General features: G+C 43.8%; 1 protein-coding gene across 1 annotated transcript in view; it reads right to left on the bottom strand.

Annotated features, from left to right (window-relative positions):
* The window catches only part of LOC107217447 (zinc finger protein rotund), a 68858-nt gene extending 49005 nt beyond the window's left edge, over positions 1–19853 (bottom strand). The window contains exons 1-4 of the mRNA XM_046743587.1: positions 19509–19853; positions 18077–18328; positions 651–719; positions 512–563 (exon numbers count right to left, since the gene is read on the bottom strand). Of these exons, the coding sequence (XP_046599543.1) occupies positions 512–563; positions 651–719; positions 18077–18328; positions 19509–19838 (703 nt within the window). The 5' untranslated portion in view covers positions 19839–19853. The remainder of the gene's footprint in view (positions 1–511; positions 564–650; positions 720–18076; positions 18329–19508) is intronic.
* Positions 19854–21007: the final 1154 nt, after the last annotated feature.

Genomic DNA, 21007 nt, shown 5'->3' on the forward strand with positions numbered 1-21007 from the left:
TTCGAGATTAGGTATGCAGGCCCGTGACGTTCCTATCCGTAGTACACGAACACATGAATATATAGCACACATACACGCGTCTGCTCGAACACCTATATACGCGTCTATGTGTATATACATTCATACGGCTGTTAAAAGAACCGGTTCTGATTTTGCATTTGTGACGTCATGCTTCCACGATTAGGCGTACAGACGACAAAAACATGTGAGAACACACGATTCATTATATCACTATCGTTCGGTGCTCATTACACACACGAACGCGCGCCACTCGGCAAAATGCGAATTAATTCAACAGACCGAAGAAGAATCAGCAGAGACAAAGAGGTCGAGGAAAAAATCTATACTCCTGCGTGATGTTTTCTCGTTTTATTTTTTCACCGCCGTCATCGTGACTTATCTCGCACCCGTTTCATCGTACGCTTAGACATACCTTCGCCGAATGTGTAATATATTATTTCGATATAGACCAGCGGTTACGCTAAGGAAACGACAAATTTTCCGGACTCACCTTTCTGCAGCTGATTGTGATCGGCGTTCATCTTGGCCTGTAACAAAAAGTGCTGGGATTGACCAAGTAGAATGAACAGATATGAGCTTAGGACTAACTGAGCGGGACATTGATTGAATTTTGGAACGATTCAGCTTACCTCGTAGCCTTGTTTCGCGGTGCGTCCGCCGCCCCAATAATCTCCGTCTTTCTCGTGAGGATTGCATTGCTGAAAAAGAAATACAAAATTGTTATTATCGTATTCGGATGATCGTAAATCAGAAAGAACCGCGGTTTGCTTCAGGGAAATTCACGCAATACGTTCGCGTGTTGTTTCAGTGCTTGCGACATGAACGGAAATGTTCGATATTCCTTGACGAACGAAGTCATTACGATAATAGCCGTATACCCGTGAAGAAAAATAATCGCGAATCATGTAAAGATGCAATTATCGCGGTTATTCAGCAAAACGAAGTGGCTAATCGAAGCGATACGCAGCGAATGAATCGTAATGATCGATAATTGGCACGATACGCGTGTAACAAAAAACATACCTATGTGTGTAGTTAGCAATGTCACCTTTCACCCGCGTCGGGGAATTGCGGTGAGGAGAGAAAAGCTTATCGGGGAAAATGAGCGTGCCGGAGTGCCGAGGTGAGGTCTTCCAGAAACTCGTCAGGTGGCAACGAGGTGTTAAAGCCACGATCGACGATGAGAAGAGAGGAAGACTGTCTCTCTCCAAACTAGCTTGGGAAAGAAAGGAAAATCCTTTCGAGGTAAAAAAAGGATGAAACGTGAAAACCGGAGACTGAAAATTGATTCGAGATCCCTTCACCTTGGAAGTAATCAGCTGAATAATTGCTTCCACGCATAAACGAGAGGGATGTTTACCGCCCAGGTTTCACGGGGTGGGCACAGGATGGTCTAGACAAAACACAGACGTGCGCGTCACGGTGTCAGCGGGCGGGACGCGAGGGTGAGGGAGGCGGGGGTGGAGGAGGGAGGAGGGCAGAGGCTGGGTCGGCGTTGGCGGGGGTGTGACCTTGAGCATCTCATCCCAATGTTTCTATGGTGATGAACGCGCCCCGACCCAGCCTGTGCTCCGTTCGGTTCGACCGAATAAGTTTCAGATTACAAAATCTTTTCTCAAGTATTTCTTCTCTCGTTATATACATCGCTCTCTCTGTCCCTTACACCTAGTTTACTCGTCGTCCACACTGGGACGGAGTGAAAACGGACACGGGGTGTGCGTTTTATTTATATAACAGGAATTTGCGTCATCGTCGACAGTGGCTCAACCTCATCGACCGAATTTTAGAAAGGCAAAGGATGTTGTTCAGAGCCAAATCTAGAGCTACTTGTTTGGGGAGTCGATAGGGGAGAAGAAGAGGAATGAAAATAGTTTCGTTTGTACAAACGTAATCGTACAAAAATTTATACGATCAGCGAATCAAGCGAACGCAGTTGTTACATTTTTTACATATTTTGCCCCTTTGTTCTCCAATTGATTAGAAAAGACTTGGCCCAAGGAAAAAATCCCTCTGAAACGAGAAGTTTTGAAACTCTTGAAAGTCAAGGCAAGAAGTCTTCGCTAGCTTGCATCAACCCTAATAAATCGTTGGATCTCCGAGAACGTGTCCAAATCCTCGTCGACAAAGAAGACCAACTCGGTATTGCTAAATTTTTCTAAATCGCAGGACGAATCCCAGTAATCACGAAGCCTGAACGATAAAATCACAATACGCCCTAAAGATATCCGACACCTTGTATTTTCCATCCCGATATGTGGTCTCTTGAAAAATGACCTGTATACGCTGTTCTCACAAGCGAACGTCGGCCACCCCACAGCGCGTACGGTCCCATGGGCGAACATGCCGGACCACACGCGTGAACTAAACATATACGTGGTGTTTTTAATATTTCGGAAGCAGTAAATGTACGCGGGGGAGCGAGCGGAGCATGTCTTCGCCTACGTGCCGATGCACTCAGAGACACCAGGTCGGGTGGATACTCGGTCAACATGTCGAAGAGGGAGTTCGCGTCCCGGCTGGCGTACAAACGGACGGACAGACAGACAGACAGACAGACAGACGGACGGACGTACGTGCGGAGGGGTCCTGGGAAGGGAAATGGGGGTCATCCTTTGAGTTTTTCTCCATCAGCGCGGCTACCCCGGTGTTTAAGCAAGTGTGGTCCTTGACCGAGTGGGTACACACCGCGGTTAGGATGACGGGGAGGACTCGGGCAGTGGGAAAGTCCTATATTTAGATCAAGGATGAGGGGTGAAACGGCGGGGGCTACAGGTGGCGAGTGCACGAGGAGAGAAGTAGGTCCGGTGGATCATCCTTGTGAGAAAGCGGAGTCCATCCGTCGGACCGTCGACGGAGAAGGGGGATGAGGGCTCGTCGGATGCAACACTGGATGTCCCACGCACCCCGCTGCAGGACTTTTCAAGAAAAACTAGGAAGGATATCGTTTTTTATAACGGGCAGGGGGGGGAGGGTGAATGCCGGGGATGGACCCCTCCTTTCAGCAGGGTGTATAGACTTTCGGAAATTGGATGAATGACGAAAAAATATATTAGACGCAAAAAGATAGCCGGTGAGGTTGAAAAAAAATTGTTCTTCCGGCGGCTGCCCCGCGCCCGAAAACTCGGACCGTCTCTATTTCCGTCGACCTCACCGAACTCGACGTGCGAAGGACACAATGTCCGAACAAACCATTACGGATTAAGATTAAAACGAGGATCTGACCACGCGGCGCGGTTCTTTCATGAGGAAAAAACCTTTTACAAGCCTTCGGTCCACCTGTATCTGTTTAACCTTCCTCCATTCACTTCCACTTTCCGCGATGATGAAGAAACGCTGGTGAAGAAAAAAAAAAAAACCCGCATACAATAGGTGTGAGAAAAATCTGTACGATATTCCTGTTTCTTGTCTCTTCTCTACTTTCGGATTTAATCCAGGCGTCGAAAACGGTAAAATCCTGATGATGTAACAACGAATGAACAGAGTTACGCTCTCTTCAAGACGGATGTGTCGCACAGGTGCGCCGGGATCGAAGATCGCACGAAACGTGACGAAACCTCGGTTCGAATACCCTCGAATCTTAACCCTCAAACGCGTGGTGCAAAAAGGTGTATCGGATTTTTTTCTTCATCCAATCCGCAGAAAGGGGGTCAAGATGACGGCATACGGTGGTTGTGAGGGGCCCGCGGAGTGAATGTTCCCTTTGTCGGCCGTACAGCTGCAAGCGTACAGGTACATCATGATTCAACACATTGTAGGCACGAGGAGGAGAATTGCGATTAAATGCGGTTTGATCGCGTCGGTCCGCTACATCCTGCACTTTTTATTCCCAGTTTGTCATAATACCGGATAGACGATTTGTGATTTATGAGTCAGACGAATTATACAATCAAGCGAAATTAAACAAGGTTTAAACAATGCAACGAAAGAAATCGATTGGCTTTCGCGGTGTTAGTATAAAGGTGAAAGAAATAGAATATCCCTGAAAATCTCATATAAATTTTAAGAAATCTAACCAGACTTCGACAAATTGGAATTAGCATATCGACCGAACTTCGCCCGGCCTCGTTTCGTTCAAGTAGGTATGATAAAATTTTTTGATACCTGCGGAATTTTCACGGTGACCGAAACGCAACTTTGAATAAAAATTCTGAAAATATCCTCTCGTTGTTCAATCTTTCATCGACGATGATACGCTCGTAGCCAATACCCTTCGACATTCGGCCGTTTCTCTCGTCGTATCAATTAGTTCTGCAACTCATTGCAAGGGCTCGTTCACCGCATGGCCTGATAAGGTCATTCAATATTTCGTCTCGAGCAATGCGCGCTAGGCGTATATCAACTCGAAATCTATCACTCGCAACGGCATCCAGTAATTAGATAAGAAAAGCTCTTTAGATACGTTTCTGCGTGCGAAATATGCCGAGGGAGATATTTTAGTAAAAATATACCCATGAATATACATCTGCGCGTCGTTCCTCATTTTTTATTTTTTTATTTATTTTTTAAATTGTATTCGGATAACCAGACCCGCCAGCCACGATGAGAAACTACATACATTTCACTATAATTATTATAAAAGGAATTTGATTGGTCGGTTGTGTCAGGGAGTTCCAAGTACGCGGGGACGTCTCGTTGATCAGAGAGCCGGTACAGCTTATAGCCTTGCGTCGTCTAGGTATGAGAGCTGCGACTTGCATGGCCATGCAGATATAACCGAGAGTAGAGAACATGTGTGTATGCGTGTACGTACCTACGTGTATCGGCGTTGGTCGCAGTACGCAGGTATGATACGATACAGTACGACACGTTAATACACGTACAGAGAAAACGGCGTACACAAAAGAACGCGGTAGGTGGAAGGTGGAAGGTGGAAGGTGGACGAACGTCGGGGGTGGATGGTGAAAAAAATCCAAAAAGCATAAAGAAACGGGGGAAAAAAAAAATATCCAGGAATATAGAAGAGAAGAGAAGAGCAGAGAAGAGAAGAGAAGAGAAGAGAAGAGAACAGAATAGATAAAAGAAAGCGCGAGGGAACGAGCGAGAAGGAGACAACGAGATCGAGTAAGAGAGAATAAAACGTGAAAAAAGTAAGATAAAAAAACACACACACACTGGGGAAAAAAGATAAATAAATGAAAAAAAAAAGAAAAGAAAAAAATAAACGAAAAGAAAAAGGAGAAAATTAGGAAAAAATAGTCAACGACGAAAGAAGAGCCCTGCACATGCGTGTCCGTCGGCGTACGAGGCGGTGTATTGATCAGCCAAAGAGCGCCACGACGCCCGGCGTCCTTTCTGCGAGCCTTTCTTTTTTTTCGGCACGAAAGAGAGGCGATGGGGCTGAGGAGGGGGCCGAGGATGGGGGGAGGTTGGATGCCTCGCCGGCGGTGAAGGTGGGGGCGGAGGTGGAGGAGGACCGAGGGCGCCGCGACCTAGCCCAACGGACGCGATTACGTCATCGGCGACGCCGCCGCCGCCGCTATATATCAACCCCGTTTACACAATATCTAAATAAATATATATTCTTGCTTACCTACACCTCTGTAGGTTGAAATGTGTGTGTGTGTGAAATTCGTAGCATAAATTGTGTGACCCGATAAGGTTGCTCGGGTCTTGAAAAACCGGATTTACTACATATTTTCGTCCAAAGTCGATCGTTGATCGTTGATGGTTTAGCGCGTCTGGATTCGTCGCGTAATTTGTATAATTGAAAATTGGACTAGTATAGTTGCAATAAGAAAAATTACTTCTCGACTCATACCGGATCGTGTGCGTGAGATGTTTAATTTTGTGTGGTAGGTATCCTGTAACCTTTGTGTTTGAAAGGTTAAGTAAAGACGCGAGATGTAAGGAAGACACCATATATAAATGCAACGAAACAAAAAAATATAGCCGCGAGGACGGATATCGATTGGCAGTTATAAAATGATTTACATTTAGAACAGGATAAAAATCGTGCACACGCTATTAGTAGATTTTGATAAAAATTCACCGAGGAGCACAACTTTTTCACCGAATCGTGTATGCGTGTATAAATACACGTTATACGCACAAAAATACAGTCACGCACACTCGAGCACGATTTATCGCGGATCATTTTGCAGTCAAAATATGTTTTCTTAGTCTCGTTTTTTCTTTCCTTTTTTCTTCTGCTTGTGTCACGGGTTGTCCAGCCCACGTGCAGCCAGTATAGGTAACCCTTAAACGCTGGCTGGGGCAGCTGCGTTCAATTTATCACTCACTCTTTTAAGATTTTGACTCAAATGTCGAAAACCCTATCCACCAGGCAATTTTTCAAAGTGTCCCGACAAGAAATCTGACTCCTAAGAAGGCGCGGTCGGGATTTTTGAAACGGGCAAAGATTCCACAAATTGTTTTCCAAGATTTAAATTTCTCAGGTCCCCTAACAGACTCTGGAGACGTGCTCCGCGCGACTCGACGACCCGTTCTCTCCGCCTCTGCTCGCCTTCATCCGCACGTAAAGTGAGATGCTTCGTTAATCTTGCATCTATTCTCTGTTATTTATTTTTTTCACCACCTTCCCCAAACGCAGATTTGCGCAACGATTAAGCAAATATTACTCGAAAATATACAAAAGCGGAAGAATTTTCACACAGCTCAACTCTAATAAGCGATGGCGAAAAAATAATAAAGATAAAAACGGACGTGCAATAAAATATTCAAACACGAAACGTGGAGTCGTTAAGTTTAATTTTGACTTCTGGTATCAGGGGATCCCGGATAGTCGGTTTGTGACGGAGCTAAAAGGCTGGAGCATGCAGGCGAAGGAGAAGAAGACACGAGAGGAGCCGGGTTCGCTCCGAAATTCCCCTCAGCAGCGTAACAAACTCGGCTAGGAATATATCCATAACACATGTGTTCCCACACAGACGTCACGGCCTCAAAGATGGCCGCGCTATCATTTTCGGTATTTTTTGTCAACACCAGACGAGAGGAGTAAAGACTGCGCGAAGGGTGCGGGAAGGAGACACATGTGGCCTATCTCATGCTCTTGGGGTGATAAAACTCAACAGTTGGCCTCGGATCGTGGGGTTGGTTGATCTTTGCTCGCCCCGCGCGGCCAAGATTGTCTCGGGGATAATACTCGAGGCCTCGAAACTTGTCGCGCATCGAAATATCGCTTCGGAGGGATGAATTTCGGACCTGGCACCGGCACCGTGGCCAAAAAACATTTTTTCATTCGTGAAATCCCTTACGCGCAGTGGAGGGCATCGAAACGCTTGGCCCAAATAATAAAACGCCTGACCTAGACATGTTCTCTCCCTTTTCCCCCGTGCTTTACTCTCCGTTGTTTCTTTATTTTTATAGTCATAATACCGCCAGTCTAGGTCTGCAGACAATTCGCAGTAAAAATTTTACAGTCTCCGCCAGCATCCACCAGCCGCGGCTGCAGGCTAGACGGGAAAGTCCATAAACTGATGGATATACAGAGGTATACCCTACCTAGTTTCTCGTTTATCGTATAAACCCAGATAACATACACGTATCGAGTAAACCTGAAATCAGTTTAATTCTAATCCCAGTGGTCTGTCCGTGGATCGGCTCTTCGATGAGATTCTATGACGCAGTTTTCGAGTGGTGGGTAAATTTGACCTCTTGGGCGAAAGGACCCAAGAGACCTAGAATACAAATACCCTTTGCCAATTCTACGCTCGCTCGAAAAACCAAGACTGCGATCTGAATCACGAATAATTTCATTCAACACTTCCCCGCTTCCAACGAAGGCTGAGAAACTGAGGATGGCGCGAAGCGAAAAGGATGCGTCCGCTTAGAAATTCCCTACATCTTGTATGCCCTCAGCTGCTAACTACTGTAACACTATCTTTTGTACCAACACATAAACACAGTCGTAACACTCGAGAGAGTTGCTAGGGTTAGGTTAGGTTTGCTTGGGTGGTAGTGCGGAGCACGGCGTCTAAGGTACGCGTTTGTGTATACTCGTATGCTCCAGACACTTGACTGCAGGCTTAGAACGGTCACCACGTGTTGCTTAGTCGTCGCCTAGACGAGCGAGCCGATGATACCGAATGCGAGGGAAGGAACGAACCGAGACGAGGCGAGACGGAGACAGATTACTTTCTTCGAGGGGACTAACTGACCGAGTGTCGGTTCGAGGGGGAGGAGAGAGAGAGAGAGAGAGAGAGACAGAGAGAGAAATTTATTCGAGACAAGAAGTGTGGGAGAGGGCACGGAGGTTACACTTGGCCCAGATAACACATATGTCGTTCTAGAACTTCCCGAAAACTCTGCACTGTACTACCAGATAACTCTTCGACAACTTACACTTTTCACATGTTGGTAGGCGTTACTTTGTATTTCCAATAAAATTGCGAAATGAGACAAACCGCTTTTCATGCCTCCCCCAAATTCTTTCCATCGTTCAACGTTCGTGAGATCTGCAGTAGTCTGAAGTTCGATTCAAGCTGCGCACAAAATATTACAAAGCTTCCAAGTCGTTGGCAGCGGTTAGTGCGCCTAATTAAACCTCGCGACTTTATTTTTTCAGTCTGACTTTTTTTATACACTTGTACAAGGTTCCATTCAGAATCACCAGATATCTTACGGATTTCGACCGTCTATCAATGACGGTTCAATTTCGGACCACGGCACGAAGTTGGTCTCGACACTTTGTTGGCACATCGCACCATTTTTCATATCGATTATATACGTATCAGTGTTAGGGGCATGGACTTAATGACATTAGAAATGGTCAAGCAAACGAGAATCTGGATGAGGGCACGGAGGTTATATGCTTGGCCCAGATAGCACGTGCCTTGGTTATACTTTGTTCAGATTAAAAAATAGCTACTACGTTAGAACGAGTTCACATTTTTTCGAGCGATGTCATCGTACTAAATAAACTCTTTTAATTACTTTTACTGTGAAAATGTAGTTTACCGTTTACTTGTCCCGCCATTTCGATGTAACCGATAATAACCTTCAACGCGATTGCGGAATTTCATGTATTGGAAAAGCTTAAAAATTACTGTGGAAATATAGCCGCGCGAGTTTACAGTTACTCAGCTACTTCTGTTATACTCTTATTTTCTTAATCACAATCCTTCAACTTTACACCCATTCAGCGTGACCCTTTACCAAGCCACGTGTGGTGCTCTTCAGCTGTCGTGAAGTGCCTCTCTTTCTCTCACTCTCTCTGACACTCGCTTACTCAATAGCATGCTTATTTAAGGGGGGGGGTTAGCATAATAAAAAGGGTTGAAACCGAGCAAAATTTATTACAGGTTAAATTTCCCCCGATTAGACGGTACTGAAAAAACATTGAATTCTGAATTGCAGCTTCGACAGCGGTAAAAGAAAGCTGGAATCATGACGGCTAATGCTCAGTTACCTCGATGTCATTTATAACTAGATGTAAGCCTGCCATCGTTTCGAAAAAGGGCAGAGAAAAAAGTAAAGTCTATCTTAGAAACATTTTTACAGTAACAGACAGCTTCGAGCAATTATCGATCGGTTTGCAAATATCCGACTCACTGGAAAAAAATTTGCACTTATAACAAAGGAAAAAACTACGAAAAACGTAACACGGCAGAAAAAACGAACGTAAATAAAAAAAAAAAAACAGAAAAAGTCTTGCAGTTATATTCGTTCAACGGACTTGTTTGCAGATAAAAAGTTTTTTTTCTTTTTCTTTTTTTTATCTTGCAACTATCAGGCGTGACTAATTTACTCTGAAATAACGAATGACTCAACACTCGCGGTCTAGTCGTTTTATTCTTAAACAATTTTTACACCTATTCGTTGTCGAACGCGCCTGCATCTGCACAACACCGTCGATTGCGGGGGTGAAAACAAGGCTGAACTTTTCCGTGACAACCCGTTCGGCACGGGTGGCTGAGTAAACGATATACCATCTCTGACGAAATTACGAAATTTCATCCCGTTCGGTGCAGCGATTCTTTCCTCCTCGTTTAGCGAATAGCCGGCTGAACGCGTCCGTCTTCGTCTGGCTCGTTCGCGAGTAAAACAGCCCCTTAAAACTGTTTTACTGCTCCGAACGGGGCGCAACGACGTCTAGACGCTTCGGCCGTAAAGTTTGACCTACTCACCCCAGCCCCTGCATTTCCCCGTTTCCCCCACTTCACCCTTTTCCCTTTTCCTACCCCTCCTCCCTGCTCCCTAGAACCCGGCACAACACAAGCGTCCCTTAAATACGCGCGCGAACCAACTCGGTCCATGATCCAAGGGTTTCCTGTTCTGGTTTAAACCTGTACTACCCCCATCGCTCTGACCGACGACCCCGACTTTGGGAGAAGAGAATGTACAGGAATTTGCGTCCACGTGGAGAACGCAGAGAGTCCATGGTGGAAGATGAAGATCAGTTTAATTCGATCCATGAGCAATGGAGAGGGCAACTACATATCTGGAAGCTTTCAAAGCAAACTATAAGCTGAATGTTCACTGCGACGCGTGAGCACAACGCGCGGCACAAGAAAACACAAAGAGATAGCGTCGAATCTAACTGGTGTTGAGTTTACCATTGACTGATCCAATTTTACGGATACAAAGTTCAAGGGTAGTTTCCCAGTACATGATAGTTGTTCAGTCGATATATGGACTGATTTGGCCAAAAGTTGGCACGAGCGTTGGCAATGTAGGCGCACACGTGGTTCGCGTTAAGATCACGAGCGCCAAGTGGGTTCATTTACAACATTTATTTCGCCAAGTTGATTAAAATCCTGACTAGATCCCCTAACCAATCACACCTTGAGCACAAAAATTTCTACGCGTTATAAAATCCGCGGAGAATATCCGGCAAAATGTTCAGATTCATCTAACCGAAGTAAAATTTTTCGTTCCACTGATGTAGAAGGTGATTGATCGGTACTTGCGAAGTGAGATACAGTCATATACCCACGCCGAGCAGAGAGACTAACCAAGTTATTCCTGGAAGATGTAACTACTTGAAATAAAGCCGACCGAATATACGTATACATATGTGAGTAATGAGTGAACGTTGAAAGGAGGGCTAGTTCTTCATCTGGGTAAAATACGAGGATGAGGCAATCTCTGTTGGACTGTAAAGGATGAACTGCAGGCACCTTTGAAGAGTGGTCATATTGTGCCACCTACCGCGCGCGCACAACGTCAGCGGTGAAATTTTATAAAACTGTCGACGCCTTCATTACGATATCCAGATTACCGTGTCTTGACACTTCGATTCTCAACAAATCTTTCATTGCCACTTGAGACTCGGCAAGTCTATCTTTCCCTCCTTCTCCTTCTCCCTCTCTCGCTCTTTCTCTTTCTCTTTCCCTACGACGGGCAGTACTTGTATAATTTCAAATGTCTGCCACCAAACAGGCACTAAAAATTCTTCAAATAATAAATGAATCGTCTGTGTAACCGATGATTTCAACACTGTTTTTCTACCCGGTAGGCTGGACTGTCAAGTGCCCACCTACTCACATGCACACGCGTTTAGTACGTTGGCGTGACTCGTACGAAAATTCGTCTACTATTCGAATACCCGTGGCAATCGCGTGAATAAACGGTCTATTAAGAAGCAGCCTCAGGGCCATAAAATTGGAAATAAACCACTCGCGAGTGGTTGTCGAGGGCCGCATCGCTCGGGTCCAACCCCAGGCTCCTGCAGGCCAGTGTAAACGCTAATTGATAATCAACGCGGTCAAACACACTCCTAGATCTGGTATATTCAAGCACGATTTTCTCCGGTACCAACGCAAGCCGGCCGCGATAGTACCTATATACCCTCGGCTAATGGGGTGGAATGGAGATGGGTTAACTCAAGGGTTGTCCTCGGGGAAAGTCGGTTCCCCACTAGGTCACGCGGACCATTTAAGCACGAGATATCGACTCCATCGTGCCCAGTCCATCCTTCTTGCTTTTCGGCCACCGCAGGACGCCGTGAGCGTTTGGTGTTCCCCTCGTTCGTTCATCCCGTAATAAGCCATATTGTGTGGCCTCAACAACCGATCGAGGAAATTGTCCTTGATATAATCACCGCAGTCGAGGATCACTTCGCCCGAAGAAGACGGCGAAAAAATTATATTATACTTAGGACCGCAGCGATTCACGGTTTTTTAATTTAAAAAGAGCATCGTCCGCAGACGAGAGTCTTCGAACGGTTTACTTACTGTATTTATTAATTTCCGTTCGGTGATATTATGCGCTCCGTGTTCACCGTATCTCTCTCACGTCACGGCACCGGCACGCCGCGTTATACGCTATACGAGTACGTTTTAGAGTGTGTCATAAGACAGTGAGCCTCATTATTCCCAGGCCACGTGTTCGTTTTGTGACATGAAGCAGACGCGTCTTAGCTTGTGCCCGATTCGACTTCAGTTTGAAAAGTGATATAACACAATTTTACGAAAGTTCAAGCCGATGTGAAAAAATTTTCGTTCATTTCAAACTTTTTTTTTCACATTCCTGTATAATTTTTACACATCCTTGAAGAGTGGACCAATTTTTATTAAATACTGTGAGAATTTGTGGTAAAATTGTTGTGTGCAGACAACCCTCGTCACTTCCGGTTTCAAATTCTCAACGATGTTAACGTAGTCTCTCGCTGTTAATAAATGTCTGAAAAAAAATCATATTCTTCATCCCAAGAAATGAAATCAAGATTGATATGCTCCGGGATTTGAACAAAATATCAACTCTTCCAATGCAGAAGCACGAGTTTCTTTTTTTTTTTTTTTATTTTTGTTTACCCAGCTGATTTTCTTCGATGTATTTATTGACTCGGGTTTATATCCTCAAAGACAAATATATATAAGTACATTAGCATTGTGCTGTGTGACATCAGGTATTTTCGAGCGGTGCCGACGAGGCTGATGAGACTTCACCGAAATTGCAACAGAATTTTAATGAGGGCGCGAACTTTGAATGTAACGGTAATAAATTATTGTGAAAGGATCGTTTATGCATCTGCATGTGTGTGTCTGTGTGTGTGTGTGTGTGTGTACAAAACGGCGGGTCACGTCGTCTGAAACGATATGCGGGTTCGAGTCAACGTTTGTTTTTTCAAAAGTTAAATTACCGAGTGTCCGTATAACGTGCATACACGTACGGATGCAAAGAAAACAAACGCATGCCTGCGCGCGCACACACATTCGTACAAAGGAGAAGAATAAAGGAAAAGGACGAACATTCGAAAGGCTGATTCGAAAGGGCGAGAGAGAGAGAGAAGAGGAGAGGAGAGACAGAAAAATAAAAATTTCAATCTGAAAGGAGAACACTCGACGACGTGTTCTCGAAAGCCGAATCTTATACAGGAGGACCTGCTAATCGCGGCTGCGCCGCTGCAGTTGTCTCCTTCCGCAGGATCTCCATCAAAAACAAGGAGTCCTTACAATAGCAAAGAAAACGATTTAAATAATCCGTGCTGTATGCAAATCGATGGCTATATGAGTACGAGATTCTCACGGGACACCCCACCATAAAAAGCGGGACCCACCAAAAAATCTCCCAAGACAATTGCTCAATCTACATATGCGCTCTAGGCCTCGAAGCTCGCGTTTAGCAGCCCCCCCGCACCTTTTTCCTAACCCTCTCGGAAGAAGAAGAACGAAGGATAAAAAAATAAAAAAAAAAAAATCAACAACGATTTCAGCCACGCAGCATCTTCTCCGCACGGTGAAAGGGTTGAACAAAAAGACTCGAATATTAAATAGGCAGTATCCTCGACCTCTACGCTCCTCCGGTTAGCCAACGGAGAGGCGATAAGGAAGGGGGAGGGACGGGGGTCTCGGTGACAGCGAGCGAGCAAAGGATCACCTTGCCAAAGTGGAAACGCGACGCGAGGTGTGCGTGTGTTCGTGAATTCACCGCGAACCTCGTTTAAATATCGGACTCAATATTTGCTCTTTTTTGTTACCGGTAGAAATCCCGGCCTTATTTTTTTTATTTTTTTTTTTGCGCGCGCGCGCTCTTCAAGGGATTCCGGAAGCAGTTAGTCGATAGACGAAGCTCAGACCGAAAGTTCAATGACTTTGCCAAAAAAAGGGGTTTCACTTTTTTCCCCATTTCTTGTTTCCCTCTCGCCTTTTTTGGCCCACAGCGTGCCGTTGACCCGAGGCTCATCTTAGATACGTATAACACACCACGTTTTCTGGTACAGGTTTCAAAAAAGTGATCAATGAATTTCAGGAACGAGAAGACGGGCGAACAGAAGGTGAAGGAGCAGGGAAACAAAGAAAAAGAAAAGGAACAAAATGCTCAAAAGGTTCATACCCGAAAGTTGGATCGGTGGGACACTTTTCTCCCCTTTGTTTCTCTTTTACACCAATCATCCCCGGCGGCTAGGATCCCTCGAAAAATCTGGCGTCCGCAGCAGGAGGATAGAAAAGGCGTCGAGTCCCATAAACTTTCTTGGGGGACAAATGTTGTGACACGGGTTAGGCGATGGGATCGTGGTGACAACACCATCTTTTGTTTGTCGCACCGATCGTCTTTTGTTTGCTGATCTTTACCGATCACCGCGGAAAACAATAACGCGGTAAGAGAAAGAAGGAAGGAAGAGATAAACAAAACCGAAAGCACAGCCATTGGAGGGAAAGTCGCCCCGCGGGATGCTATTTTTCCAGTCACAATTCTCAAGCCAAGTCATCGAGCATGCATTAGAGCACGTAATATAGACCCAACGAAGAAGTAAATTCACATGCCAGTTACGACGCTCACGTGACGCTTGGTATCTTTCGACGATAAAAAAGAGCAACATTTTTTCAACACCACGCATCACCGGTCGCGAATTTCGTTCGAAAGATCACTTCTGTATGCCATTCTTTTATTTTTTTTTTTTTTTTGCCTCTATACGGAGGACTGGCGACACCGTTACGAGAGAAGAAACCCCCAGAAAAATTCATTAGCCATTCCGGTACCCTGTGACCCTTTTTTTCATCATCTCTGCAGTTAGACAATGACAGATTTTTTTTTTTCCTTTCTAGACAAATACCGTTGCAACGCGATTTGCATGGCCCGAAGACAAAAAAACGTGATCAAAAAAATGAACGGGGTTTTCTTTCTCTCTAAATTTTTTTCCCGTACTTTTTTTTGTTCCCCCTTCTCTCTCCTCCTCGCGATGCAATGGTACAGTGATGGTGATGGTGGTGGTGGTGGTAGTGGTGGTAGAGGAGAGGAGTGGCTGCTGCAGCGTTGACGCTTAGCCGCGAAGAGTGGGGGAACCATTATTTTAATTTCTAGAGAGTGCAGGCTCTTTTACATAATCTTTGAGGGTTAGCTGGATGGCGGTAGAAAAAAAATTCTCTCACACGTAACGCTGCTGCTGGGCGAAAGAGCATTTTGCATTTCACCTCCTCACGTGTATAAGTATACGTATAAGGGTATGCTGCATGGTGCAAGAGTAAGAAAAATAAGGGGTGAGAGAAAGAGAGAGAGAGATGGAAAGGAGGAGAGATCGAGCGGGGTTCGAAAAGAAATTAGCCTAAAGAGCTCTAAGCGTTTTAGAGGATTATAACCAAAGATGCGTAAAAAATGCGCGCCAAGGCTTAAAAGGGTTGACCACCCGCTGGGCAAATGGCAACAAAATGGGAGATTACATCCTCCGAATCCCAGGCCCATATACCCATACGTAAGTAACCACGTACAAGATCATCTTCGTGCACCAGTGTATCCTGCATCATGCAGCGTAGACCGATACAGAAGAAGCCCGCATCGAGCGCACGTAGCATCCTTACCCAGCCCGTTATATCTACATGTGCGTTTCCTACCGGTTCATAAATTTAACCGGTTAGAAGCGATGAAAAAAAAAAATACGGACAAAAAAGTGTCCGGAAAAATAAAAAAAAAAAAGATGCAGCATCGCACAGGAGTCAATTATCTCACTTTTTGTCTCTCTGTCTTTCTAAACTAAGAAAAAAATCTTATCTTTAATAAAGATAAAAAGGATGAAAAGAATCAGCTACCGCAGTTACCCAAAATTAATGTAAACGTAGAAACGGTAAACGTGTCCACGGTAGCCGGTTTTGTCAGGCAGGAAATTAGCGCCCGTTTCAGTTTCATCACCATTAAATACGTATCGGGTTGTTTCTCAGCAGCTCCCAGAGGTCCCATGGAGGTAGGAGACATCGGTCGAAGAATAGAAAAAAAAAAAAAAAAAAACAGAAGGAGAGAGAGAAAGAGAAAGAGCAGAAGGTGCGCCCTTAAAAAATGGCCACAGGGCGTTATGCAGATTCTTATAGACAGGGTGGCGGCGCACTAGTCTATGCTGATGATCCTAAGAATCCTAGCATAAAGGGCCCATAGTCTCACGCTATTATGCCCCACAGGTAAGATAAAGGGGTCTTACCCGCACGAAAAAGAATCGCTAGGGGTGCCGTGATCCGCGCCCCTGAGCGCGAGAACAGTAAAAAAAAGGGTGGCCCTTGATGTCTCTTTAATTTTTATTAATGATTCGAAATTTGAATTTTTGCATTGCTGATATGGGAACAAGCCGTCCAAGACGTGCCCGAGTACCTAGCTCGTGTACTTAGGCGAAATTGAAGATCAGAAAAAATGAAAGAACAAGAGGTCGATCAAGGATAAAGAACGGTCCAAATCTATCCGAAACTTTTATACAGTCCCACAGAATTTCCCCTGCGGCACAACAATGCGGCAAGGAAACGGAGAAATAAAAAATTTAGAAATGAAAACGATCCGAACAGAAAAAATATGGCAAAAAAAAAAAAAAGAATCAAAGACGAAAAAAATGAAGTAAAATTCAAGCCGACTCGTTACAGACCGTAGAAACGAATCGAAGGTAAAAGGATCGAGGAGTGACAAAAGAAAAATTTGAAATTTCAATATCACCCGGGTCACAGAGGAATCGACCTAACGAGAGAAAAGTGAAAGAACAATCGAAAGGAAATGTCGATTGTTCAACGCTGCGAACATCCCTGTATAAAGAGCGGTTTTGCGCGAAGGTATAAACGCATACATAATTGTACGTGACATGTGTATAAGCGTATGATGCGAACGATAGTCCGACGATGCAACAAGCATATAAGTATATAACGGGGCGCCCATTACCGATCTATTCAAATGAGCAGCAGCGACGCTGCAACGGGTCTTTTTTGCTGCTCGACATTTTTTTTCCCTCGTCCGAATGTTTTTTGCCCGGGATCTTTTTCTTTTTTTGCTCACCTCATAGTTTCCGGAAATTTTTTCCGGCAGATGTGTATACCGGTTGTGCCCGCACGGTGTGTAAGTATAATATGCAAAACAACGCTTCACGCAACCCTTTTTTGGCCGGTGGAGCGCTGACTATCTCCCTTTACTTCTTTTATTTTTTTACCTACAAACGCGACTAATCTGTTCCGTATACACTTCGCTGGAGCATCTAATCCCATAAGTTATGCAGGAAGGAAAAACCGGCGCACCCTGAACGACGTACGGTTAACCATAGCGCGAGATTCTTTACTTCTTTGCACTCTCAACTGACGACGCCTTTAGTCTGAGGCTTGCTTTTCTTTTTTGTCATTACTTTTTTTTTATACAAAAATTTTTTGCCGCGAATCATAGTCTTCGGAATAATTTTACCCACACCTCTCTCTGTCACGGAACATCCTTAAGGATGAAAACGTTAGTGAAACTCGAAGTTTCTTTTTCCGTTGACACGCGAAACTTCAACCGCGGTCGGTAAAGTTTCGCGAAACAAGGACTTTTCCGCCTGTTTGGATTTATTCTATTCAGTGTGTCTGCTGTGAATTAGAGCTCCTTGCGTTGTAATTATTCTAATCAAAATATGAAATAATCTTACACCAGCTGTCCAATCGGTAGCACGAATATCAAAAGTTTTTAATCCGACTGCTAAACATCAAACTGTGCCACTTTAATTCGAAACGAGAACAAAAAAAAAAGGAAAAATCTAGTGTCAAAATTGATTCCAAGGTCAATCTTTTTTACGAAATCGACATCGTCGACTCACTCGAATTGAATATTCATGGGAATATTTTCGTTAGAACTAATATTTCGGATCACGCTGAATACAATCAATCTGGCAAAATAACGTGTTTCAACCAGTTAAGAAAATAGTTTATTATTTTTGTCAACTTACGTCCGCTGGAATCCCGTTGTTCCAGGGATACGGCGGTTGGGGTGGCGATTGCTGCTGATGATGAACACCTCCGACGCCGGTCGTGCCATGAGGGTTGTGGATGTGCTCCGCCATGACACTGACCCAATGGGCCAGACCCCCGCCACCAGTGCCGGCCCCAGCTCCTGGACCCCCGGTGGTTCCGGTTCCGCCGCCACCCCCGCCACCCCCTCCACCCTCCTCACCCCCTTCCGACCATGCGAAGGAAGCTTTCTGCAATAGGATGTAAAGAAAAATAATAATACGGTGAATATCGCATGATTCTTATTACAACTGTGTTATATATTCACGTGTATAATGTTGTATTTTAATTATGATAAATGAATTTCTTTTATAGGGTAAATGACGTTTGTGCAATATCATTCTTTTTGGCCGTCGCGTGTGTAACGCGAATTCAACGCTGCAAGTATAATAGCATATATATACCTATGTGTGCGCGTGTGTACAGTCGAGAGAAAGATATACGGAAATGAGACGAACCCGAGCCGTAAACTCGTCGGTACCTATTTATAGTAATTAGGGAATTGAGTCCGTCGAGCCATTAGCTGCGTGTGTAATTAAATGGATTTTGATTTCACGGAAGATTAAGAGATGACGGCTGAATGTATTCGGTCCTCTCGCGTCACGGGTGACGGGATCATGCGAGATATCTTCGCTCCCTGTATGATGCATTATTAATTGCATCAATAAAGAACAAGGTTTCGTATGATATGTGGTACACGAAACGAGGGGATGAACTTGGAGACGACGAGATGAGTAATAATGTCACCTGCGATTTCTGGGTTATTCAACTTGTGTGCGCGGTCGTCCGTTCAGGGAGGATAAAAGGAACCAAATTGAATGAGATTCAAAACCAACTTTCGAACGTACAACGAAGTTTACTTAAACTAGAATACATACGACCGCGTTTCATACACCCGGACAGAATACAAGTCGGTCTCGCTTTTCGGCTACTTTATGTTTGTTTTTTTTTATTTTTTCTACCTAGTCCCGTTTTTATTTATTCCTCTCGTCTCTCGTGCAATTTTTCCCGCAGAATCGGTTCCGCCATTAAAAAATCACACCATCTTTTTCTTTCGTTCTATATCTATCATTTTTTCTCCACTGCTCGTGTCTTTAGCCATACGAATCATTGAAATTTTTTCGACACTGAGACGGGGTCGCTCTCCTACGTTGGAATGTTTTTTTCTTTCGTACGAGTTAAATTTAATTTAATTAAATAGGCGTGTGTTTGGAAATAACCAAGCTTACGAATGATCGATCTCTCGCGATCTTACGATGATGTGCGAAGAATTGATTTTCAATATCGTGAAAAAATTAAAACGTGATGTTTTTTTTTTTTTTTTTTTTGCGAATAAAGAGTATATTAAGGAACCGCTGCCACGGTCTTAACCTCGTCATGATCTTCTCTGTGCAGCGCCAAGTTTCTCGGAAATGCCGGAACACTGCTGACCGTTAATCCTTTCAAATCTTTCAACTCCTTGAGAGCACCGAGAGCGTTTAGATTGTCCTTCAGATTGGCCAGGTTATCTTTAAGATTGAGATTTCTGTTGAGAACCGTTTTTCCCAGCACCGCACTGGCGAGCAGGCTCTTGTACAGTTCGTTCGGTAGTATAAATTTCTGATCTCTGTCACCGCTGTCCGTCATCACCGGCATCATTTCGCTCGATGAATCGGAATCAACGTCCACCGACGAATTTGATACAACACTGACCGTAGACATGATGAATTTGTCGTGCGAACGAAGGAAGGGGACCTCGGACAGGCCGGGTTGCGTTGATTATCGAAATTGTTTATCTTACTTTTACTCTTTTCGTTTTATTATACTTGTTTGAAGTATTCGGATTGCTTCGCAGTTAATGTTACACGTTTTACGTAGAAAGCTCGTTTTGCACTCAAACTCTCTTTACCTTTGGCAAACTCTTTCTCTCTCTCCTTTTCGCTTATTATTATTATTATTATTATTATTATTATTATTATTACACATACGTTTGTATTTCATACCGTGACGTGTACATGCGTAGGTTTATAAATATTGATTATACATATGTAAGTGTATTTAATAGGCCTATGCTTTACAATTTAAGTTTTACAACAAACGAATAGCGTTGGTTAAATATGAGTCTCTACTGAGTAGATTTATTTTATGTAATAATATATATATATATATATATATATATTTATATTATATTATTATCCCGTCCTCCAATTACGCATTGGATGCTAGATTATGCTAATCAATTCATTGATTGTAACATTATATTTAAAATAACGAACTCTCTCGTGTATTATATACATATTCCATATTTTACTATATTATTGCCGTAAGACACAGTACGTTTTATTTTTCTTTCTCTTTTCGCTTTTAAATTTCTTAAGAAATAAAACGGTTATTATTAAAACTTTTAATTTCGTTTAAATTGCTTCGAGTTGTTTCATTACTGTTAATACTTGTTTTTTTACACACAGAATATATATATATGTATAGAATTAAAAAAAAAACGTATTGTGTCGTGACGCGAAAAGGATGAGCGGCGTTCCGAGTGTGTGCATCGTTTAAAACTCAAAGTGTGCGTTAGGAACTTTGCGCGCGCAGCTCATTACGCAGGGTGGTTTCTAATTGGCTGACTAATTAAAGCGGGAAACGCTCCCGCCACGAGGTTACAACGTGCGACTATTTTCTAACGTATACGTGTATACCTTATAACAAGAAAGACGCGACAGAATTCCCGTATCTTTTCCCCGTTTACGATATATAATTTCTCTTCGACTTTTCTACATTAAAAAATAGGAACTTTGGTTCGATTATTACATTTATTATACAGGCTTTAAGTTCCAACTGTTGAAACAGGCGAAAATTAAAACAAAATGAAAAACAAAAACGTCAGCGAC

The sequence above is a fragment of the Neodiprion lecontei genome, chromosome 6, assembly GCF_021901455.1.
Source record: "Neodiprion lecontei isolate iyNeoLeco1 chromosome 6, iyNeoLeco1.1, whole genome shotgun sequence".
NCBI classification, from domain to species: Eukaryota; Metazoa; Arthropoda; class Insecta; order Hymenoptera; family Diprionidae; genus Neodiprion; species Neodiprion lecontei.